Source organism: Macrobrachium nipponense, chromosome 2 (assembly GCF_015104395.2).
Source record: "Macrobrachium nipponense isolate FS-2020 chromosome 2, ASM1510439v2, whole genome shotgun sequence".
Lineage (NCBI taxonomy): Eukaryota > Metazoa > Arthropoda > Malacostraca > Decapoda > Palaemonidae > Macrobrachium > Macrobrachium nipponense.
In genome coordinates, this window is record NC_087201.1 from 118,550,857 (window position 1) to 118,577,485 (window position 26,629).

Consider the following 26,629-nt stretch of genomic DNA (forward strand, 5'->3'; position numbering starts at 1 on the left):
AAAAATATTAAAAATAAAATAAAAAAAATTCATCTCTTCTTATTTCTGAAGCAAGATAGGAACTATCTGAAAGCATTTATAAAAAGAACAAAGTCATGGCATTATGTTGGTTAAAACTTATATAAATAGACCCATTCCAATTTATAGTTAGTCAAGAATAATTAGTAAGGCTACAATAGGCAAAGGGCCTATAACAGTATTGCTGATTAAAGTCCTGAAAGGTCAAGCATGAAGTAACTTGTCATGCAAATAACTTTTCGGTTCCAAATCTCGGGAAACTTGTTTGATTAGTCAATTAGTAACTCAGGAGGAAGGTAAAGGGAAGAGTTAAACACAGGATTTGTACGAAACATTTTATATTATAGAGATTAGGATATTGTAAAATGAAATACATTCTGCATCTGTGGGATTAAAATGCAAAAGTCTCAACTTGAGTTTTGCGTCAGTAGTCCACCGCCGCAGTTAAACGTTATTCCATTCCCAAGACTGTCAGTAGTAAGCTAATATTTAGTTATCATCAACATCCTGGTTGTTATAAGGTGAATAATCTATACCAATTAATCTTTTTCTGTGAATCAATACATGTTACTTGTGACCTAGTCATAGAAATGAGAGTATGGAAAATTAGTAAAAGTCCTACCTATCTACATTATAGATCTAAAGTGATTGCAGGGTAGAAAGAAGCCAATACAAGAAAAACAAGTGGCATTAAAATTATCTTATATTATGAAATTATTTAATATCTGACATAATTTACATTTCTTCTTTAGAAATAAAATTACTGTATATACTGTACTCTGAGATGAGCAAGGTGATGATGATGATCATGAACACTTACTAGGACAGGTTATCATCATGATTGTTGTACAAAAAAGAAAGAAAAAAATTATTTCCAGACTGAACCTGTCAGCACATAAAGTATTCTCCTTTCAAGTCACAAATGAAAATATAAATAGACTGAATAAAAATGACTTTCTCTTAATAAATAGCATTCCTTTGGAAACCTCCTAAAAAGATTTTCATCACAGATCCACAACAACACTAAACGCAAACCAGACAGGTGGTAGTGACACACTTCTCAGTGAATGACTTTGTGTAGGATAGCACCAACATAAGAGAATAAATTGAAACGACAGATGAAAGATTTTCGTACATATGAAAATAACATCTAAAAAAGAACATTAAATTTCTTAAATAACTCTACACTTAGTTTCACTTACCAGGCTTAAAATTTTTAAGCTAAATCTGAGTATACATTACCGTACATTTTAGTACTCAGTGAATCCAATTGCATGCAAGAAAAATATCAAAAAGAAAATATAGAAACGACTAAAATATGAGCTCAAATACCTTGAGCTATATGGAAGTCACAACCAAGATAAGGCAACAAAAGAAGGAAGATAACTAAATAGGGATAAATTTACATTCTATACAAATTAATTGGCACATGTGCATACAACGGCTTTCTCCTCCAGTGATGAAAAGGAACCTCCACCCTACAATGATTCGATGTTAATGCATTATACATATAACTACTTAGAACTACCTGTGAAATGTCTGGTAAGTACAACTACTTACATTAATATTTGCACGTACTTTGATGAAGGCGAATCTTGGATGCTTTTCAAACATCCAAGTATGGCACAAACAGCAACATTGAGAGAAAAAATATTAAAATAAACTTCGTGCACTTGGCTTTCTAATCCCCAAAAATGCTTCTAATATTTATCGTCATTGCATAGGTTCATGCTTAAGTACAACAATAAATGATTAAGTACAATGAGAGGATGAACAACTATGTACATAAGTGTCAAGCTCTTCAGACATATTAACACCAATCAATAAATCACACAGAAACTGCAAGTCTTTTGAGGTAAACCTAATGAGACTATTCCTCACAACTATGGCTTTTTTTTCTTCTAAGTTTTGAAGACTTACAGTTACCATTATGTCAAAAAAAATTTCAATTCTAAATTGGCACATTAGAACTCAAAATAAGATATATATCTGAGCTTCATAACAGAAGGCACTTCGGGGTACTTCATGGCATCTATCGACAGATTCTCTAAATCACACAATAACGATGTATGGAGTGATTACCCGGCAACCTAAGGCACTAGTTAATGAAGTTACCATGAATAATTGCAACATCCCCTTTAAACTATGTAACTTTTAGTAACAAGAAAATCATGGTAAGAAAATTTACTATTCTTTTGGTTAAAATCTGGCCTAAAATGGCAACTGGTCATAAACTATAGTACTAGTGAATGAAATACTGTAAGCACAGAAACCTAGGACACTTTTATATCCTGTTCCTAAAATCCTCATTATGCTTTAGTTATGAAATGTAAATGTTGTGCCTGTAAATTTTGAAACCTTTTCATACCTAAATATGCTCATACCTTGATTTTGTCCTCTTATCAAACATATATATCAATTCATGAGTAATCACAAGCTGCACCTTTTTACTTCAACCATGGGCTATATGCCACTACAATTATTAATGAATACACACTTGTTTACCCACTTTGCATATTTATAGTCCCAGATCATAGCACTAGGCTTAGAACATGCTTAAGACATGAGCTACATGACACGCTGTGATAGAAGCTATTGAGATTCATTAAACATCTATTATTCACTAATCTAAAAATGATAAAATATAACACCAACAACACAAAGACCCTAAGGATAAAGCTGTGTGACCGAGCTGAACGTTAGCACCATCTCTAAATGCACACTTTGTATAGTACCTGTCTCAAATGACTTTCACTTTTATAACAACATGCTTTGAACAGATTTGACCCATCTTCTCTTTCACTGATTTGTCACCTGTGTCACTGGAAATCCTAAGTAGAAGCTGCCTAAAACTGAGCATCATATATCACCCTAGGAACGATTTTTTGAACTTTTAGATTTTCTGTCCTATTTAGTAGTAGACGTTAAGTTAGTGCAATACAGTACTTTTAAATGTTTAGTTCAGAAAAAAATTATGGCTGCGCCTCAAAAAGGCATACAGGCAGGCAGGCTAGAAGGAAGGTGTAGGCAGCCAAAGCCTTCATTTATATTATGCATGTAGGCTTCCCTATGCCCACCTTCGTTGTACACCCTGCCCTTGTTCACGGGTCGACAGTATGGCCGCCGCCGCAAGACCCTAGGGTCGTAAATCCTGCCCTGATTCAGAGCAAAATTTTGCGGTACTGAAGGCACGTACCAACGATCGTGGAGCCGGGTGGGAGATGCGGCAGCACCCAGAGCGCAGCGAGGTTAGTGGTGTATCCTAGGGTGAATGGTGGTGGTGGTGGTGATGGAGTGGTGGTGGTGGTGCCTCAGTGCTGGTCAGTAGTGACACGAGGGACACAAGAGAAGGAGCCCGGGGCGGGTTAGCAACGCGCCAGGTCGGCTGAGGGACCAGGATCATCCGAGCCAGAGGGGAGTTAACAGAAAAAGAGAAACGAATGTTAGTACATTACACTGGTGCCAGATGCCCCAGCATTAATTCTAAATTATTATTTTGATTATTAATGTGATCTTTACACATGAAGGTGCACTGTATTTACCACCCCTTAATCCACTGGCTTAGGACATAAAGCTGCAGTATATATAAAAAAAGATATATTTACAGTGCTAACCTAAAGATCTGCTCTACAGTGCCCTGCTAGGCAGCATGCATGCGGAACCACCTGCCATTGTAAGTGACAGAGCCAGCAATCAAGGAAGAGAGGAAGAGGAAATAGACTAATAGAAAGCAATACCCTTCAATTTATGGGTACTAAGCAGAAGAGAAGCTTATGAAAAAGATTAAAATGAAGTATGAATGGGCTTTATGGAATATAAAATAGTACAGTAGTGTAATGTACAGTACAAGAAATAAGGATGCAATGCTAATGAAATAAATAAGCAACACTTGCCTACAAGGGATATATGCTTCCAAAATATTAACTGTACTTGAAAATTCCTGTCAAGACCAAGTGTGCAAAAAACTTTAATTTAATCTCTATATAAATATATTCTAGATTCATACTGTACATGGACCATATGGAATTATTTGTAAATTGGACATATACAACACTGACAAATAAATTGTGAAGGAGCTACATGGTTTGTTATAATTTTCAACATGATTAAAACCTTGCAAAAAATTAAGAAATAAAAAAACATTGTTAGAAAGAAATCAAAGTGAAATTAAATAGTGTACTTCAACTTTACAATCGTGTTAATAGCTCAACTGTTTTAATTGATAAACAAGCCAAACAAAGTTTTCATGTACTGTATGTGATGGATGCATCTGACAGAAGCAATGAAAGCAAAATGTAGTTTTCTACATTACCAGATGACCTTAAGCAAAATGATCTAAGATTATTGCGTGTTGAAATCAAACTACCAAAGAAAAATTAGAAAATATTGAGAATTTCTGAAAGAGAAAATTATTTCCATAGGCTTTTAAATTTAAAACTCCAAAGAAGTGGCCATCTCTTGCTGAATTACTGCACATTTTCAGGGGGGCTATGATTAGTTTACTGACTTAATCAAATCTAGTGATATAAAGTGTAAGTTTAATAAAACAAGTGGAAAGGAAAGTTTCCCTATCTTGTAACATGTCGCAATCTGTTAGTTTTCCGTTGTTCCCGAAGTGTACCAAGGATCCATACAATATGTATGACCACAGCCAAACATCCACAATTGCAGATCATTAAAAGCTTGTAATCTCTACACCTTAATAGGCAGTGTAATCTGGAGTCATAAATTATTAATTAAATTTGATACATCTAATACTTTTAAGCTTTGTTGATGGTGAAAATATTACTTTGGAACAATAAATGGCAAGCCTAAAACACAATAAAAGATAACTACATTAAGGTTAATTAAATATTAGTAAGTCTAAATTAATAGTAAAAATATTTTAAAAGGTGAATAATTTAAGATACATATTGCACAGATTAATTAAAGATGCATGAAAAAAGTAAATGTTAAAAGGATTTGATAATATTTAGTGTGAAACAGTTAGAATTCAAAATACAAAAGCTTTAATTCTTCTGAGGACACCATGAGGTAATGATGTGAATGTGTTGATCAGTGTACAAAGCAAAAGCTGTAGCTTTAAGTAGAATGCCGGAACACTAGTGAACTGCACAATGGTACAAAATTTAATGTAGGTGACTGAGAAATATTTTTACTGTGAATGATGATGATGAATGATGGGAATAAATACAATGTAAAGATAAAAAAACACTCCACCAGGAATGAATGGTATGCCTTCTTTTAAATGTGAAGATAGAAAAAGTACATCCAATGATTACTACTACTACGGCTACTGTCCCCAATACTTGTGGCTGGTTCCTCAGGCAAGCACACTTGGCCTTATGACCATTAGTCAGGTTGTACGTTAGTCATGACTACGGCCCAACAAAATTACCTCAGGCTGGTTAGTTTCTTTTTAGGTAGATGGAGATTAATTATTTCAATAACTCTAAGGATGGATTTTTTTTCATTACTCATTATTTACACATGAAAAAGGTGTTGAAGTAACCTTAGTTATTCTTTTTGTTTCTTCTTGGAATGAAAAACATTATTTAATTTTCATCATCAATTTATTTCATGACTTAATGAAAAAATCCAGAGATATACAAATACTTTGGGCTCTTGTAGCTGTGACCTGTACTATTTTTTTTTTTTCCTCAACATGCGACCACAACATATTCTTGGGTCCCAAAACTTCTGTGGTACACACAACCACAGTCCTTATTAACTACCCATTTTAAAGCATAATTTAAGTGACTTAAAAAATACACTATAAACGGGGAAAAAAAAAAAGTGCTCCAGAAATACATGACAGGCAAGTCAAACTGTCAAAATGGTTTCCTTGTGCTTATCAAGTGATTAACTCCAAATTTAATAAAGGGCCTTGTAGTTCCAGTAACCAACCAATCAAGAAAATAACCATAAAGAGATTTCACTAAGAATCTTTTCATTGACCAACCTCTCAACAAGATTCCGGTAGCATTTTTTAATGGTGGAGGACATGGTGAGCCACTTTCAACTGCTTACAGAAATCTCAATGGTGAAATGGAACAAACAGATTTTGTAAAACAGAACAAACAATGATGTCAAGGCCATAATGGAATTGACTAGGGAGTTTCAATGAAAGATGAGATTTATCATAACATAAAAAAAATGGTTAAAAATAATAGAAAAATACACTTTTCATTAAACCGCTAACAAGCAAGATATTCTACAAAATAACTGCAGCATGGACGGAATGTTTAAATAACTAAAGAGTTGACAGGTGCCTCATCATGCCCAACCATTATATATGGTATATATAGATAAAAGATATATATATATATATAATATATACACACATGACTAAAATATATCATTCCCCCACATCAACAGTAACAATCTAAGAACCTAAAAACTTATTTTTCAAGTGTCAAAAAAAATATATATGAAAGTCATCTAGAACAAGAGGAAAGGAATTTGCAAAAAAAAAATAAAAAATAAAATAAAATAAAATAAAAGAAACAAAGAAAGAAAGTATAATAAAAAGCAGAACCTGATAAACATGGATCAACTATTGAGATGGGGGTGGAAAAGGAGGATATGGGTGTGGGGAGCATGAACGAGGGACATGTTGTCTCACCGGACAATAGACTAACCTGGGATGTGGCCTACGAGAGCGTACCCGTCCTTTGATAGGGGTGCTCCCGTGCCTGGCCCAAATGGCGCCGCTGCTTGGCCGCTACACCTGAACAACATAATGTGATGGCATCATGTGGCAACGTACACACCAAACAACGGCTTTAGCTCCAAATAAGTCACCAATTCTAAAGCTTCAGTTGACTTTAAATTAGACCTATGCAGAATTACAATTATAGTGAACTTTTATTTTTGTTTCATTATACTCTTTTCAGTCTTCAAAACACTTAAAAAATGCATTAACCTACATCAATATGAAGAAATAAACTGCATAGTTCTACTTCAAAACTTCTGCTTGAAATTTTCATGCACAAAAATAAAACCAAAATTTTAATAAACTTGAGTACACATTGCTTCATGTGTCAATTCTCATTACACAATTCATTACAAAAATTGCACCATAAAAATGTACACGACTACAACTGCTGCCAAATGACACCTAATCACTGAATCTTGATGTGTAATGTATAGGAAGCTATGGTAGTATCTACAGAACCTACACAAGCTGCTTCAGTACATCAAGTCCTCAATGGTAACTAAAAAGGAAATAACTACAACAGTACAAAAATAAACGATTAAAAAATCACACAAGTTCATATTTAAGCCAGGTTTCACGTGACCAGGCACACAGACAGAAAATCTCTAAGGGAAGAACCTGATTTCAAACAAGTGTATGTACACTGATAGCACCACCGAAATCAGACTGCAGCTGGAAATGATCAAGGCCAAGGCCAGTTAGTTCTGTTAGTAGTACTGTTGTTATTACTATTCTTACATTATTTCATTTCATGTGTGGGTGTGAATGGACAGTGTATTGTGTGTATGTATAAGGGTTCCCAGTTGGGAGAAACACAAGGCCTAAAACAAACTGAGGTAACTTGAAGGGGCTCTACTTCAATATTTAATTCTGCCAACATAATTTATGCACCACGTGACTAGTAATCAAAAGTGAGTACATATATACACAAGTAGTATATATATATATATATTTATAAATACAAAGTGAATTCAGGGATTCCCACCACAGTCACAATCGACTTCATTATCACAAATGGAATCATTCCACTTTTTTCCTTTTGCTAGTTAATCAATGCAGTGTACAGTGGTAACATTAAAAATTACTGTAATATTATACAGTTATTGGTCAGTGCAGGAAAAATGCCCTTTTATTGAAAGTTGAATAATTAAAATTTGCAACTATAATTATCTGACATGTGATTGCAGACCCAAGGAATGTTTTAAAGAAATTATCTGGCACCTCATAAATAAGTAAAGCATGTAAGGGCAAATTCTTTTAACGGGGGAAACCCTGCCACATTAGTGAAAACAACAAATATGTACTGTACTGTATTACATTATTACTAAAGACTAGAGCATTGTAAGTACCTTTGACCAAAAGATCATTTATGATGTTATTAACGACAACAACATATTGTGAATAAGATTTCTTTCTTAAAGATAGCAGATGTATATCTTTGGCAAAACTGTATTCCCTTGAAAATGAAAATTAGACCCTCAATTTACTTATGTCCATCGGCAGAACTCTACAATATTTTTTTCCAGTGTGGTGTGGACTACTCTTTCCACTAAAGCTTTTGTACACTTAATTGAAAATTTCAGTATTGAGAGTACCCCCTTTCAATTGGGGGCTAACTGAGAATTACCAAGATTAGATTGTTAGCTTCTATGTTAATACTAGTTTGTGGTTAATACATTAAGAAATCTAGTATTTATGCAGAGCACCCTTCAATCACCTAACAGGTTTTGTTAATACCCACAGGTGAAGGCCATTGGTTAGTTCTTACTTAGAATAGCCATGATACACACCAGCTAAATAATCAAAACTATATAAATGCATAAACTCTGATGAATGCTGACAAAGACCTAACAGTAAATAACTTACTTCTGGAACATTACAACTACAGTACACAAGGAGAAAGGGAAGAAATAAGAGGAAAACTCGATTATAAAAGCTGGTTTCTACTACGGCTATTAAATCCTTATCGTATTATGATCCTGGCATTTTACAATGCAGTTAGCATGTAACCCGTTTCTTCTCTCTTCAACCTAGGATTGAATGGTGTTAATATTATGGCACAATGGTTAAACCTCTACGAAGAGATTCCTCCATATACAGCTTCTAAAGCAACTGCCTTGCTCTTTTAAAAGATTTATTACTTACTACTGTCTATAGCTACTACTATTAAGTATCTAAAAATCACAATTTAATTATAAAGTTTGCAATAAATATAAAATAATTATTTAATATAGAAGCAGGGTTAAAATTTAACATGCTTACAGCATCATGCATTTCCATTAAGTACATTTTTTAATAATAATCATAGTAAAAACTAGTCAAAATTCAAATTTCCCAGCTAATGACTATTTCTGTATCCAAGGCAATTGCTTTCACTATTCAGGTTATAAGCTGCGTCCTAAGATTCTGGATCACCATACTGAAATATTTTAGGAGACCTCCAATATCTGAAAAGTTTTTCTAAAATAGGTTAACTGCTCTCAAAAATAATTGGAAAAAAAAAAATTATAAAAAATTTAATGAATAACTATGAACGCAGTCTATTGTTAGTGCGGCACAGATATCAACTTATCCAACTGGTGCCACCTGGGTTAGTAAGTTGGTCCCTCGGCAGCTATTATGAAACTGTCACCATTTTGAAAACAAAGCATGAATGAGAATCATATGTCAGCTGGATTTTCTACTCTGGATGGTTCATGAATGCAAAACAGTTTACTTAACCTGTACTATTACTAGTTAAGTGCTTGAAATAACACTGGAAGATACTGTCCAAGTGTTATCTGGGTGTCACAGTCTCAATAAAAGCAACCTTGTTATTCATGAATGTTATTACTACATTCTATTAGATTGCACAAACCAGCTCCTGTATAAAAAGATGTAGTAAATTACTTTGAACTGAAGTATACCAAACTACATTTCTGTTAAATGTACCTGCTTTCAACTAACCTCTGCTTTTGAGATGAAATCCCATTCCAGAAATTATTTACTCTGCTTCCAAGACAGAATGATAAAAATTCAAGAGAAAGGCAATATAAATTTGGAAGTGCATAGCAAACCCCTTTAAAATGATGCTTACTTCTAGTTAGAAACAAATCTCATATGCACATGGTATTTACAAGTGAGCTTATCCTGTAGATGATATCACCATCTATGTTAATAAAAGCAAGCTTTAAACTGGGTGTGGGATGCTTCCTCACTTTAGTCAGAACACCCAACACAGCTCTTATCTACACCTGTATATGATAAAGAATACTAGTTTTTGTGATGCTAAGTTAGCAAAAGTTGACAAGGATTGTATTCAAGTGCCAGTAAAACAAAGACAACTTTTGCTATAAGTAAAAAAAATTTCACAAAAATATATAGTAAATGTTGTACAGGACATCATGCAAAAAGTCTACAAATTCAGGTCAAATGAATCTCCCTAAACTTTATAAAACTAACCAAACAAGATGTCCAAATGAATACAGGTGTGAGCAAGTGTTCCTACAAACATTGTACAAGTACTATAAGCCAAAACCACCCAGCCACTCAATCTAGATGGCATTTATCATGAATCCTGGGCTGCAAAGTGTGCAAACTGTTTTGACATATCTACAAGGATCCTCATTAACCTAAAGCAAAATGATAACTAGGATGTTTGCAGATTTAACACTGATTGATATCCATCCACCTAAAAGTACACAAAGATCAAGGTGAATTTTTCACACCCCTCAATTTGCCTAGTATAATTTATGTAAAAATAATTTTGATACAAATATACTGAAAATTAATCATGTGGAAAACTATACAGCATAGCTTACTATAAGCTCACTTGTAAAGAAAAACATAATGTAAAAACACGAATACCGTGTGCAATAGCATATGTTGGTATGTTTTAATTCCATTTCATTCTAATCTTATTTATTCATTTGATGTGCCAATGGCTACAAAATGCACTATGAACGTTATGTGTACTGTATCAAAGTAAAAGGAAAAAATAAAATAAAATAAAAGCATAAAAATTCAGACCTAATCATATATGATCATTTAAAGGAGCTTAAAAATGTTTCAATATAAAACAAAGGAGTAAAGTTAAATGAAAAGATGTGTATTAAGGTATTACCGAAGAGGAAGTGGGAAATATCAATTAAAATTAGACAATCTTATAATATCTAATGCATGCAAGACATGTCAACCCAAAACCAAGATTAACTATACAGAATTACTGTATCCACCACCATGATCAAGTGACGATTAAGAATACTCATAAATATCTGATAATCTTAATTATGCTAGTTACAACTAAAAAGCTATTATGATAAAAAAAATGGTCGATTTTGACCATTTTAATTTCAATTGAAATAACACTCTTTGCAAAAGAGTTATATCTATCAGCTGATATATATATATATGTATATATAAATAAATATGAAGATAAAAGAGCCATCAAACTCACAACCTCAAACTCTCAACAGAATTAGAATAATTATTATAATTATAATAATTCCATAATTTTCTATTTCATAATGCACAAATTAACAAGCTAAGATTTGGCACTGATTAAAAAAACCGTACAATGACCAGTCCTCTGAGTCCAGATCTGGTAATGGTAACCCTTTTCTTTTCCAGAATAAAAACAAAGATGACCTCAGAGGTAGAGAAAGCACCATACATAAGTAGATTTACAAATGAAAGCACTGGCCACAAAATGGAATGCAATAAAAAAATCACTGGGCTTTATGCACGCTGAATGAGCAACATTTGATTATTGGAGGACTGAATCAGAAAAAATAAAAACCATGAAGCTCAACCAATGTTAAGTTTTGTTTTCCGCAAACATCAACAACTAATGAACAAGGTATGTACTTTGTTTTATATCTATTAATTCCCCTAACACTGTAGAAAGTGTTAAGCCAGAGCCGATTTCCCTAGCGCAACTGAGTCAGTTCTTGGCTATCATGGCAACACACCACCGCACACTCTGCAAATGCTGTGGTGGCAACATATGACCTGATAGTAGTACAGTGGCTAACCCTTGGGTGGGCACGTATGTGAGCGGTGCGTAGGTGCGGTGGTGTGGGTGACTAGTACATAGTTCATCTGGCAAACAACCCACCAGCAGCATCCGGGGGGTATTCAGTCAGGAGTGGTGAGGTGATGGCAGCATAGTTGGCAGCAGCATACTCCGCAGCAGCAGCATATGGAGCGTAGAGGAGACCAGCTGAGGCATCACTTGCAGCAATCAATGGTGGAGGTATGCCAGCACTTCCAGTTCCATTGATCAGCGATGTGGAGGTGGGTACATGAATTCTGGCTGGCATGATAAGAGGCGGGCCTCCCAGTGGCGTAGTGGTGCGTATAGGGGACTGAAGTCCCATTCCTGGGGTAAGCAGGCGTGGAACCTCCCCTGTAAGATGACCCAGAGCCTCAATTTCTGGCAAGGGACAGAGAAGGCTGGGTTAGTAAGTCAGTTCACCACCACCAAGACAAAAAAAATTAGTGAATGATAAAACACCAATAAATTGCACTGAAATCTACTCAAAATCAATATCCATTAAAAATTTATTGAAACAAAATAAATTAACTGCCCAACACCACATTCATTACCTCAGGTTAAACAGCCAATCTTTTACAGCTGATTATGTGTACTATAAAGTTGAAGCTAATAAGTTCTTCAATAGCCACACACACTGTTAGTCAAATCCCTTAGGATGGTTACTCATTTAATTTGGATTTCTATTTCAGCAAAAAAGCTAAAGCCTTCTAATGGTAAGTATCATACCATAGAAATAAATTTTTGTGGCTACATATAATCATAATTTTAAATTTATTTTGGTGGCTATAGAGTATCCTAAAACACCAAAACTTCTCTTGTACATAATTATATTACTCCGTAACAGAATAATTAGCCTTTCACAGGTCAGATGGCATATACTCTGCAATTTAATTTATATGGCTAGAGCAATCTCGTATAGCATATATCTATCACATACAAGCAACCCCACTTTCAAAACTGATTACGGTATGGAAGCATATTGATCTACAGTTAACTAAACTCAAGTTACATATGAAAAATTCAATAACAATTATTAGGCACCTATATATTCTACCTTTATTTTACTAATCATCCATTTTAAAATCAGGCTGCAAGTGTTCTCAACTATATTTGAGTTTAATGATAAACATGGTCAAGTGGGAAAGGAAAGAAATACCATTTATTAACTTCATAAACTCTAGAAATTACTAGATACATATTCATTAAAAGTGTAAAAAATGGAACTTTTATGATAAAATGAAATTTTATTGCATAATTTCCAAACAATTATATACAGGCGTAGGGAACCTACAGCTGTATAACTGTTTGGTTAGACAGTACAATAAAAATTAATTTTACCCGATATTTCAAACTAAATTAAGTGTAATGATTCAAAACCATTCCTCAAAACTTATCCTGAAAATACTTTTTATTGAAATAACAAACATATTGGAATGTATTCATAATTTATTACACACCCACATACATCATACCTTAAAAGTGTCAAAACCCAACTGGACATTCCAGCACAACAAAACCTTTACGACAAAGAATGCCAAAAACCTAAATTACCAAGTTTTATTTTAATTTATAAAATTACCAGATTAATAATTCTACCAAGTTTTCCAATTATTCACCAAATCGGTTTTCAATATACATAAGACTGCTATGCTAAGTGATTGCAGAGAAGACTGCAGAGCATGAATCATAATCACACACCCATCTAACTAATCTGCTGTACGAGAATATTTCCAAGAAAATAGTTCTGGGCTACTTCAGTAACAGAACTATAATAGAGAAACTTCAAATCATTTGCTATGATATGGGTGGTCTATAAAGGGTCTTATGAATTATGTTCCAATAAATTACTTAAGAAGCTGTTTAGCCAAACAAACAGTCATTTTTGTAGCCTCCGAGATAATAAACCCAGAGAATCGGTTCTAAAAATTGGTAAAAATTGGTGTAAAGTACATCATCTGGAGGGATACTGCAAAGATCCTTTCATAGTACCTACGCAATGCCATTTATAGCACAATGTATGCAGTACCACACTATCATATTCAGGCCTTCCATATTATAACAATATATAAGCATCAACTTCAATGCACCATAAAAAACCAAATTTTAGACATTTTCTTTCATTAAAAGACCTTTCGTTTCCTGAATTGAATTGGCAAGTTACCTTCTTCCTTTAGATATTTCATGGAATGTAAAATTTAGGCAAATGGACAAGTTCTGGGACCTAAGTAGTCATTCAGCTCTTTTAAGATGCTGTAATTCTGCACTGGGATACATTCACAACTCAAATGTAAAAGATGACCTAATTTGAAAGGATCCATTCAACATAAATTCAGCATCAAAATTTCAATTTTATCTGCTTCACAGGAGATTTATGCCAATTTTAATAAGTGTGTTCTAATCTACAGAATCAGGGTTAAGAAGCAGAAGGAAAATAACTTTAATGCTGTATTTAGATCATGATAAAAGTCTTATTATAAAAAAATCCATTCTAAACATTAAATTTTTCAATATTGAAACCTAGCTCAATAAGTTGTAAGTATTAGGAGCCAAGATTTCACCTGATTAGTGAGCATTATATCAGAGAAGTTTGAATGCTTAATGATGACATTAGGATATAAGTAAAGACTACTCTACTTTGAACCCCAAAACTGAAGATGGGACAGCTGGATAAACAACGTGATGTTGGAAATGTCAGAACATGAGATAACAGATACAAGAGTAAGCATTAAAACACTTGGGTTGAAAAATTTACTTAACATAACTTTAACAGAATACAAAATAATTATTCCACAGGAAACAATCATTCCTCACTCTAATGTGATCTCAAGTTTAGAATAAACTAATCTGAAAAACAAAACCCAACTGAAATAAAGTATATTTATAAAAAAAAAAAAAAATAGCTTCATGTCCCTAAAACACTAAATTCCTCAGAAAACAACTATGAAACACAAATTTCCTCTGCAAAAACTATCATATTCAGGGCTTGTAAACAAGTAGCCATCAGAAAGAAGAATGAATGTTTTCTAAAGTTATTAGTATAAATAACTGAACAATCTATACTAGATAACTTCAAAAAAGAAGAATAATTACTTAAAATGGCCACAGTACTATACCGTTCACTGGGTACAGTCGACCCCCATTAAAGTGGCTGCTCTGGGCAGAGGCAAAAAAGGCCACTGTAAGGAAATAGCCAGAACAAAAATGCAATATTAAGTCATTGTAATGAATGTTATCAAAAAGGGGTTAATGAGCTGGGATGCCTTAACTCCAGTGGCCAATGTTAGGGTGTGGCCACTGTAATGAGTCGACTGTTTTAAACCAGTACAGAAGTAAGAACTGACAATAAATTTGCATAGCAGAGTACATCATGGAATTTGGACTATGCTTAATGCTTTCTTTATTTCCATTCAGTACTAAATTGCCAACAATATATCAGTTCTTACCAGGTAAAATCAAAACTTTAGAATTTAAGCAAACTGACAAGCTAGGATTCAACTCATGACAGTCATAAATAAGGCTAAAATAATTAAAGGAAAAAAATGCACATCAAAGTTTCAATACAACTCACCTGCATTTTTGCTGGAAGAATCTCTATAGGTGCCATTTATAATTGCAAGTTCCATTAACTGCCGCTTCTTGAGCTCATCCTCCCCATCCGCCTATTGGATAAGAGTTTAAATTGAATTCATTTCAAAGTGTACTGAATGGCATCTAACAAAACTAATTTTGCTGAGCTCATATGATAAAGTAAACTAATAAATTGTAAAAAGTCACTTCATAAAACACAACCAAAATCCAAACATAGCAAAAATAAAGAACATGGATACATATTTGATCTTAGTTCATCATGACTAATTCTTACCCTTTAAATTAAAATACACCGTAAATACAAAATAAATAGCAAAATAACAGCAACACAGTACTTTACTTACTACCAATTCTTACTCTTTTAATTAAATCAGTGCAAAGTACATAAGAAAATAATAACAAAAAACAACATCTCACCGATGGAACCAAGAGCTTTCTGATTTCTTCAATGGCTCTCTGAATCTTGATCTTGGCTCTGTTGTCAGTGTCTTCTACTGTGATGAGCACATGCAAGTCTTCATTTAGGTGCTCCCAATTTGGTTTGCCACGATTTTGTTCCTCCTGCAACATGTTCCTTGGTCAATACATGTATAAATTCCTTCTTTATCACAGGACCATTAGGTAACATTCATGTTTGGTATGTACATCAGCATAAAACAATGTTTTAGAACAAACCGAGTTTTAAATTTTATGACTAGGGTAGCTGATAAAGTGCATATTTTTACCTGCAGTTTATTTTTGTGAAAACTTTTTCTTACAATAAGTACACAGATAATGTTCTCAAGTTTATCTGATTTCACACAAACATAACATCCAACTTTCAATAAAAAAAAAAAGGCAAATTACAGTAAATCTTATTCCAAATTTGTTTTTATTAAATTACTGTTGGTTAAAATTATAATCTAAAAGGCAACTTATTTACCCTACTTTCTTTTTCCTGATCTTAATACAGTATCTATTTTTGGCAACATCGTTGGCTAAACTTACTATGCATGTTGTATAAAATCTATCATATTTTGACCAACTTTGTATTCAGACCTTCCAAGACTATCCAGTTCAACTCGTAGTACTACTTTTGTTTCAGTAATGAATTATTATGAATGATCTTCTTGGTAATTTAGTTGAATAATTTGAAATTCAGATGTTCAAATGATAAATAAATGCCAAATATACCAGAGAAAAAAGCCATATGGAATGCTGGAGTTACTACCTCCAGCTCGCTCACCCTCAGTGGAAGCCACTATTACAGATGCTTTGCCAATTAGAAGTCTCCTCTCTCAAAATCCCACACACAAACTATCTCTTCCGCCAAAGAAGTGCAGAGAGATAGCAAAAGCTACAAGACAATTCCTCAAGAACAAATGGGCTTCTCGTCGTACCCAAGAGAGAATCTTAGGTTCACTTCAGTTTGCTTCAATAACAGATGTTCTATTGAAAGCCAGACTGAAGGATATCAATTGGGTTTGGCAGAAAAGAGCCAACAACAAGTTCACAGACAAAATCTCCAATATTAAGGAAAAGACTCCACCCATGGACAGAAGTCTGGAGTCTTTCCAAATCAGTCCCACTACAATTTCCCCCGCCGTCTCTAATAGTCCACACGGACGGCTCTCTGAGCGGATGGGGTGGGGGGGGCTACTCTCAGTACAAGAAAGTTCAAGAAACAGGGTCGACAACATTCCGCTAGTTCCACATCAACGTACTAGAGGCAATGGCCATTTGTATGACCTTGAAACGACTAGCTCCGGCCAGGAATATTCATATTAGACTAGTCTCGGACAGCGCAGTGATAGTTTATTGCATAAACAGAGGAGGCTCCAAGTCGAGCCAAATAAATCATGTGATGATTGCAATTTTTTCGTTGGCAATGAAACCTCATTGGCACCTGTCAGCTACTCACCTGGCTGGAGTATGGAATGTCATTGCGGACTCACTATCCAGAACAACTCCTCTGGAGTCGGAGTGGTCCTTGGACACAAAATCATTCCATTGGATTTGCAAACAAATCCCGGGCCTTCAGGTAGACCTGTTCGCCACGGAGTCCAATCACAAGCTTCCGTGTTATGTGGCTCCCAATCTGGATCCTCTGGATCACGCCACAGATGCGATGTCCATAGACTGAAACAATTGGCAGAAGATTTACCTATTTCCCCAATAAACCTCTTGCTGAAAGTTCTACACAAACTCAGATCTTTCAGAGGACAGAGAGCATTAGAAGCACCCAACTGGCCAAAGAGCAATTGGTTTCCTCTTCTACTAGAGTTGAAACTCCGTCCCAGATGGATTCCCAACCCAAAACTGACTCAAATAGTACAAACTCGGACTGTGTCAGCTTCCTCAAGAATTCTGAATGCCCTAACTTTATGGACTTCATGAAGTTTGCGGCACAGAAGGATGCTAGTATTGACCAACTAAACAACCTGTTCATGGAGTAAGACAAAAGAGAATCAACACTCAGGTAGTATAATTCGGCAGTAAGGAAGCTAGCCATCTTTCTAAAAGATCAAATGTCCAGAAGATGACTACAAATCTGACAGTTTCATTTTTTAGAACTCTGTTCGAAAAGGCCTAGCTGCTAGTACCATTACTACGACTAAATCTGCTTTGAGGAAGATATTTCAGTTTGGCTTTAATATTGATTTAACAGATTCGTACTTCTCGTCTATCCCTAGAGCATGTGCTCGTCTGAGACCAGTAGACTGCCCTCACACGGTCTCCTGGTTTTTGAATGACGTACTCAGGTTGGCTTCAGATACTGATAACGAATCATGCTCATATATAACCCTTCTCAGGAAAACATTATTTTTAATGAGTCTGGCCTCAGGTGCCAGAATATCTGAACTGTCGGCTCTCTAGAGAACCAAATCATACTGATTTCCTCCCGTCAGGAGAATTTCTGCTCTCCCCAGATCGGAAATTCTTAGCAAAGAATGAAGACCCACAAAACAGGTGGTCTCCATGGAAGATTGTTCTTCTTCCACAGACCCATCATTATGTCCTATTATTACATTAAAATCTTATCTGGGCAGAACTTATAAAAAGTCTTCGGTCCTCTTTTTATTAGAGAGAAAGGTGGAACCATATCCTTGAAGGCAATCAGACAATAAATTCTTTATTTAATTAAACAAGCCAATCCGGATTCAGTCCCTCATGTCCATGATATCCGGGCAGTGGCTACCTCAGTTAATTATTTTCATCATATGAACTTCGAAGATCTTAAAAAATATACGGGTTGGAAATCCCCGACAGTATTTAAATGCCACTATCTGAAAAATCTAGAGGCCCTTAAATATTTGGCAGTGGCTGCAGGGAACATTGTCTCCCCTGATACGGCCTAGTTGTAACTCTATATCTGTATTTTATTATTTTGCTATTAATTATCTTTTAGTACTCACTCTCACCTACCTGCCTCGCTTGTAATCCCTGCCTTTCTGCCTTTTGTTCCGGACTGGATTGCTCATCAACCCACTCCTGTACATGTACATAGTTCATTATTATATTTGTTTTTATGTTCATTACCTGTTGCTTTTTCCCATAATAGTATGGATTTGGTCATATTAGGTGCTTTTTACCATTTATAATTGGTTATTAAAACAATAATTTTAAGGAAATTTTTATTTTCCTTTCATATAAATTTTTTGTTTACCAAGCTTGTATGGCCAATTCTCTGCTACTATTTCACCGGCCGACACAGGTCGAGCCCAGAAAAGGGATTTTGACAAAGGAAAAATCTATTTCTGGGGGAAGACCTGTGTCGCACGGTGAACCCATCCCTCTCTTTTTCCTTTTCCCCACCCTTTAGCTGGCCCAAGCTTGGGTGTGTATTTCAGGAATGAGGGTTTCTGGCAGAGGTAGTAGTAGCGAGTGGAAGGTAGACGTTGTAACGGCACCTCTCTAGAGGGGGATTTTGAGAGAGGAGACTTCTAATTGGCAAAGCATCTGTGATAGTGGCTTTCACTCGCCCCTGTGCTATACTGACACCCTATGAGGGTGAGTGAGCTGGAGGTAGTAACTCCAGCATTCCATATGGCTTTTTTCTCTGGTATATTTAGCATTTATTTATACCTAGAAATGAACACTATAGGGACACTTCACCGGGCAACACAGGTCTTCCCCTAGAAATATATTTTTCGTTTGCCAAATCCCTTTTTTTTACTGAGCTGGTACAAATGAGTGTCACTATAATTTGTGATTTTTTTTACTTGCTTTTGACATTTCTTTTATATATTTTATTCTTTACTTTCCTACTTATTTTTCTATAGTGGGCTGCTTTCCATATTGGAGCCCTTAGGCATGCAGCATTCTGCCTTTCCAACTAAGGTTGCTGCCTGGCTATAACAACAACACTGTAGTACAGTAATAATAAAATTATTACAATTTACCAAAATTCAATAGTAAATGTGCAAAGTAATTCAACCTGGGAAACAATGATACACTACTGCGGCTTTTTTGGTTGGTAACTTGAAGTATTAGGTATCATTTTTAAGTATAATAAAACAAATCAAAGTCAACTCCAAAAACCCTGATGCCGTAGAAAATAAAAACTGCTTACTAAATTTAGAAATATGGCTCCAGTGACATATTTCAAGGCATTGGGTATTCAAAATATAAATACTTACATAATGATACCTCAGCTTATCAGACTTCTTTACTTATCAGCTACATCATAAGGATGGTTTAATTGTATGACAACATTTCAGACCGATACATTTTCGGATTCAAAATATTCAGATGAAAAAGAAATTAAACGAATTATGGACATTTTAATTTCAAATACAGTATAACAGAAAAAAATTATATGCTGAAGCATATAAAAATTACTCTGTATATGTAAACTGGATGTTAAATGTACAATTAAATTGAAACTATGACGCATGGTTGCTTGACTCACAAGCTGTGTAAGAATTTCCAATGCCCACTGGAAGAAGATTATTTCAAGATCTGAGAACTAATGGTCATCATCACCAACATCACAGGTTGATCTGGGTGTTACTTGGTTGGTATTCAAGTATTGCAATTCGTTGGATACACTACACTACAGGGTCTTTGTTCTTAATCACACTTCATTATTATATAACCCCAGACCCATGAAGCATTTACGTTAAGGACTAATATAATTCCTATTGAATTGTGAACTTCAATTTGAAAGTTTTTAAACCTTACCTTATAAGTGAAGAGTTCATCTGCAGCTTGCAAATATTTCAAACTTATTACCACACATTATGTAAACGCCAGAGAGAGAGAGAGAGAGAGAGAGAGAGAGAGAGAGAGAGAGAGAGAGAGAGAGAGAGAGAGAGAGAGAGAGAGTCCATCTCACTAAAATGTATAAATAAAGAATATTAGGACAGTACTAACAGGGCCTCCAGCCTCCAACATCAAGTATATACTCTAATGAAAGTATTACATAATCCCTCACATTACGCATCATCGACTACTCTTCCTTGCTAGACTTTAGAGGTGTTAAGGATGTATTCCTAATGTGGAATAATGTTTAGTATTCCTAGTTCTAAAAAAAAGTAATTTAAAAATTCATGATCTTTTCAACAACAGAGTTCATGTGCATTTCCATTGAAGGTGACTACTTCAAAAAATTTGAGAGAAAAAGAAAATTCATAAAATCTCTCCCATTTAACAAAAGCGCACAGTTCCTGCATTCCTACAAAAAATGCAAGAGATGGAAAAATAAAAGAGCACCAATATTCAAAGAAAGAGGCAAAACACATGAGATATTCTAATCAGAAGCAGCAAAGCCTCCAAAGGCAACTTTCAGCAGTTAGAAAGAAAGAAGTGTGAGTCCCTTACCTTTTTCTTATCTCTCATGGACCCCTTTCCGCGTACCATTATTTTACAGCCAGTCTCATTCTCCAACTGTTTGGCTGTCATGCCCCGAGGCCCAAGTATCCGGCCCACGAAGTTGAACTGAAAATAAAAAAAAGTAGACAAATACTACATCATTGAAAGAAAAGAAACCATAACTATAAGCTTAAACAACAATTAAAAACAAATTACAATTATGCAAAACAACATAAAAAGTTTCACTAAGCAAACAAAATACAATATTAAGTAAAATTAATGTACCATGTCATGAAAGCTCCTAAGAATATAGGTAGCTGATGCAACCCACAGTAAAATAATTCATTAATGAATTTAAATATTCAAATATTTCCAATGACAAAAATTTTTTTCTAGATCTGACTGCAGTTTCTCCAAAGAAAAGCGTCCTGCAGTACAAAAACGACTCTTTCCAGTTTGTAATCCATAGTTATAAGTCCTTAGAAAGGCAGATTCAAACATGTTCCTATAACTCCATTCACCATTGAGGAAAATTACTGTCAACTTTTGAAGAAAATTACTATCAACTTGCTCATGTGGCAGAAAACTGCGTTCTCTTTATATACACACCATCCTCTCTCTCAAACACGGCAGCCATTATAAGTTTTCATATTTGTCACAGTAATTAACTGAACCAGAAAAAAAAGTATCCTGACTAGGCAAACAAAAGCAAGTAAAAAGCAGAGAGAGAGAGAGAGAGAGAGAGATAATGCCATGACCATCCATCCCGTTGCTAAATTGGAAACCTCTATTTCCATCACTTTATTTCTGTTCTGAGGAAGGGGTGACGTGACAAACTCACTTATGCAATGGCAAGAAGATAGTCAAAATCTAACTGTTCCTTTGCAATACAGCATGATATGCCATGTGAGAGCAAATTAGAGTACATGACTAACGCACATTACGTACCACCTCTTAAATATGTATATAAAAACCTTGCACCATACACAGAATCAAACCAGATGATGTCCAAAGATGAACATGCACCACATGCACATTATAAATGGTGTTGGGGAGACAGAAGGGAGGGAAGGAGGGAGGGAGGGGGAAGGTGAATTGAGCGTTTGTCCATCTGTGCGTTAGGGAAGTGTTGAGGTGGGGGTAGGGGTGGAACCAGAGCAAGACACAAGTGGGTGGATAGGTGGGGGTTATTAATACCTATGGTGCCGTTTGAGAGCAACTCTGCATCTACTATATTTAGCCACTTCACCTCAACCCGCCCACACCCATCCACCCATTTCATACTCGCATACATACTTATCTACCGCCATCAATTATTCAATGCAATATATTTTCCACAATGCTTTCAGCTGGTCTTCATGAATGACTTCGCTTGAAACATTCACTGACATCCGTCTCTATAAACTGGAACAATATCTTCAAATATTTCTGACAGACTTCATGCCAGGCCGTTTTACACCTTCGGCTTCTTTCCTAATTCCTCCTTACTCACTCTTATTGCTTATTCACCTAATTGAATCTTTACCAGTTAGCCATTCATATTTTCAATGAAAAGGTCACTGTAGTCCTAAAGGTACGTTTCTAATTACGATTCACTTTAAAAGGGAATGCCAGTGACCCCCGTCATTCAATTCTCCCCTTGTATCTGATACTCAAGGAGTAATGAAACTACAGTATTAAAGCCATTCCATATGAGAGAGAGAGAGAGAGAGAGAGAGAGAGAGAGAGAGAGAGAGAGAGAGAGAGAGAGAGAGAGAGAGAGAGAGAGAGAATAATTTTACCCAGAATCTAACTAAAATTTTATGCAGATAACATTTTTGATCTTGAAAGGTGGAGCAAAGTTTGGCCAGCTTTAACTTGCCCAATAAATTCTTATGAGAAATAAACTGTCTCCCTATGGACTTTATCAATTTAACTAACCACTCTAATTGTCCTAATAATGCAGAGGAATCATAATTAAGTTTGATATACATATGCATACATGAAATTTATTCAGTGACTTACAGCCCTCATTACCCACTTGCTCTGCATTACTCGCAGCAATGAATTTGAATAAGATACACTTCAGTACAGTACTACAAAGCTGTTACATATGACTAACTGAGCTCGTAAACAAACAGGCACCTTAAAAACTGTACTTCCGCAAGGCTTACAAGTAAGGTATTCAGGAACACTGTCAAAAGGAGTCAACCCATAAAATTCCTCACATCGAGTCTGATGACATTTACTTAAGTTAGTGAGTACAGATTCAATGAACTCTTACTTACATATGGCCCACTTCATGTGAGAGAGAGAGAGAGAGAGAGAGAGAGAGAGAGAGAGAGAGATGAACAGGATGAGGAGAGAGAGAGAGAGAGAGAGAGAGCATTCTTGGAAGACCACCAAACAAAACATAACTACCACCAACTCCTCATCTCTCAGTCTTCAACCAAAACCACGAAATGGCAGCATCCACCGTCATCTAGTTCTAAAAACACTGCCACAAAAATAAAAAGGTTCAAGAGGAGTCGAATAATTGCATCATCAGCAGTAATGGCCAATCATTCCAATTCATCATGTTGTTCAATCAGAGGACACATACTTATTTGGATCTATATATTAAGTGAAGATCATGATGACAAAAAGACTATTATATAATTATAGTATTCTTTAACTAAGGATATGGAAATACTACAGTCATGATTTTAGAACTGTATTTCTATTTCTGTAATAATGGTTAGCATTATAATGATGATCATAATATTTCTATGATAATGATTAAGTAATATTATAACCAAGAGTATAGCACTTCTACATTAATGTTACTAAAAATACTAAAAGTGTGATCATATAAAGATACAAGAAAGAATGAAACAGGATAAACCAACTAGAATGTATTTGCTAGTAAAAAAATAAAACTTTTTATAACCACTAATTAAGACATTTTATATATATATATAATATATATATATATATATATATATATATATACACATAAATTTACATATACATACATACATAAATACAAACACGCACACACATAAATATATATATATATATATATAATATATATATATATATATAAAATAAAGCAGAAGCCAAGTGTTTCCACCACTCCCAGGTGCAGATGAAACACCAAGAACACAGTCCGCAGAAGTGCCAAGTTCAACTTTATGACGACAAGCTCGTGGCAGAACCAACAAGTAAGACAAAGGCCTCCCTTTAACAGAAACTCTGGACTGGAGATAAGAGAGAGAGAGAGAGAGAGAGAGAGAGAGAGAGAGAGAGAGAGAGAGAGAGAGAGAGACTGCATAGGGTAACAAATTATGTCAGAGGCAAGAAAGGTCACCCTCAAACCAATTTTGGTATTAATGAAGGCACTGTATGAATCAATGTGTGTGTGAGAGAGAGAGAGAGAGAGAGAGAGAGAGAGAGAGAGAGAGAGAGAGAGAGAGAGAGAGAGAGAAAACATTTAATAAGACTACTCAGACTGCATTTGAAATCTACATTATCTACGTATCTGTTCGTTTTGGCACTGTATCCAGCAGCAAAGCAAGGCTAAGTGATCTGAAGGTAAAGTGGGTGGGTGGCACCAACTATGAAGAGAAGATACAATCAGCTATTGCCTCTATTTTAGTGAAAGAAGCCAAAAACTTGTGAATCAAAATAAATTTCGAAAAACTAGTCATTCATGAGAATATCTATGAAAAATCTTAAATATATGGCACAACAGGAGGAAGACGGATATAGAAATACATGAAAGCAACCGATATTACATTATAAGTGGCTTCAAGCGAAGGCAATTCCATTAGATATTTACATATACATATGAAGTACAAAAAATATTCAAATGTGTAAGACCTTGCCTTATAAAACCTCCAGCTATATAAAAAAGCAAAGTACCTTGAGCCCAGCCCCTTGAAAACAAAATCCTCTTTTATTCTTAACGACAGCAAAGATTGGTTTTACTTTAAACATTTCGTTCTCCGGTGTACTTCAAAGCCCTGCACTCATTGATTGAAAGCATCTGCACTTTCACTATACTACATCACACATGAGGCTGTACGAAAACTACAAAGCAATGACACTGCAACTCAAATTCGAATATGTAATCAGCCTGGAAAGGAAAATGAAATCTCTAAATACTAACATATGGAGGAAATAATGTCAGTCATATTAGAAAAATCCTTTTGAACAATTTTGCATATAGATATTTCAGTCATCATATTACTTATAAATAGGATTCGCCATCGCTGCAAATAAATACATTTTGCATATAAAACACTGCTAGTCTGCAAGTGGCGTTTACAAAACTCGTACGCGAATAGACAATTAGGGAAAACGCCCTTGTTTTGTAAATCCTTTCAAGCCTTCCACCAACGACAACTGCTAAGAAATTCCAAGCCCAAATACGATATAAGGTTTACATGTTCTCCACAACAGCTGATCATAACATCGGTAAGAAACTGGCACTCAAGTTTCCTAATAAAATAAGCAGGAGATGGTCTTTGGATACAAGGCGTCGTTTCTTTCCTTGGCGTCCTGAATCACGATCGGCGGAAACCAAGAGAAGGAAGCTGTGCATAACTAAATACTTCCAATAGTGATTGGAAGGCACCTTCAAACATAAAGGTCGCCAGTCTTCTCCCATTTCTGAAATGCGTCTTTGGGATCTGACCGCATTAGAAAACCACTGCCAACCGATTTCTCATCCATGTCCTACATAACCATGAGACTGAAATGTCTATGTAAATAATACACATGATGTGAGAATTAAACGAAACCTCTTACGTGAAGACGACGTTATGTTCTTATAGGAATCCTTCTTCTCGATAGCGATATGGAACGCACTGAATAAAACAAAATAAGTTCATCTAAATTTGCGCATATTTGAGTTCTTCTGTCGAATGGGCAGAAAATTCAAAATGTCCGCGATTATTATCACCTTCCGCACGGGATGAAAGAACCTGAAGGGCAACAGAGAATATGAATACTGGCTAACGCATCACGACTTGGAAATCCGCCTGAATGTGACAAACGCCAGTCTGTCAATGAAACCTACTTAAACTATAAAATTCGATAAGTTGTCTTCACATTCAAGGTGGTTTAATGCCAAATCATTTTATACTGGTTGTAATATTATGAACAAATAGTTACCTAAAGAAGTATAATTAAAATATACTTAAAGCAGGAAGAAGTATCAATTAAACAGCCTGATCTACTTCGAGGACTAACTGTGACTGATAGTATAGACTACCAATAGTGCGCGCATCTGAAGAAATGAAACAAGACGAAAATACTTCTATCAATGGCGTTAGAATAATGAGCTATATCCACAACCTGTCTCAATTCTTCAAAAGCAGCAAAGGTAAAAGGGGTGTTACTTGAGCGAACTAATCCCAACTCTTTTCCCCTTATATTTACAAAGCCATGCTTTCCCTATATTGGAGACTACGTTCAGTCGTGTTTTCGTTATTAAGGGTCTCTCTGCGGCATTT

General features: G+C 35.2%; 1 protein-coding gene across 4 annotated transcripts in view; it reads right to left on the reverse strand.

The window, feature by feature from the left end:
* Positions 1-339: 339 nt before the first annotated feature.
* The window catches only part of LOC135220944 (protein held out wings-like), a 185,979-nt gene continuing 159,689 nt past the window's right edge, over positions 340-26,629 (reverse strand). The window contains exons 3-9 of one of the 4 annotated variants that reach the window (XM_064258598.1): positions 21,162-21,278; positions 15,777-15,920; positions 15,340-15,430; positions 14,885-14,947; positions 11,832-12,122; positions 6,660-6,748; positions 340-3,403 (exon numbers count right to left, since the gene is read on the reverse strand). In XM_064258598.1, coding sequence (XP_064114668.1) covers positions 6,672-6,748; positions 11,832-12,122; positions 14,885-14,947; positions 15,340-15,430; positions 15,777-15,920; positions 21,162-21,278 — 783 coding nt within the window. In that variant the 3' untranslated portion in view covers positions 340-3,403; positions 6,660-6,671. Of the gene's footprint in view, positions 3,404-6,659; positions 6,749-11,831; positions 12,150-14,884; positions 14,948-15,339; positions 15,431-15,776; positions 15,921-21,161; positions 21,279-26,629 lie in introns of all 4 variants that reach the window. The other 3 variants (XM_064258597.1, XM_064258600.1, XM_064258599.1) reach the window with 3 other exon arrangements.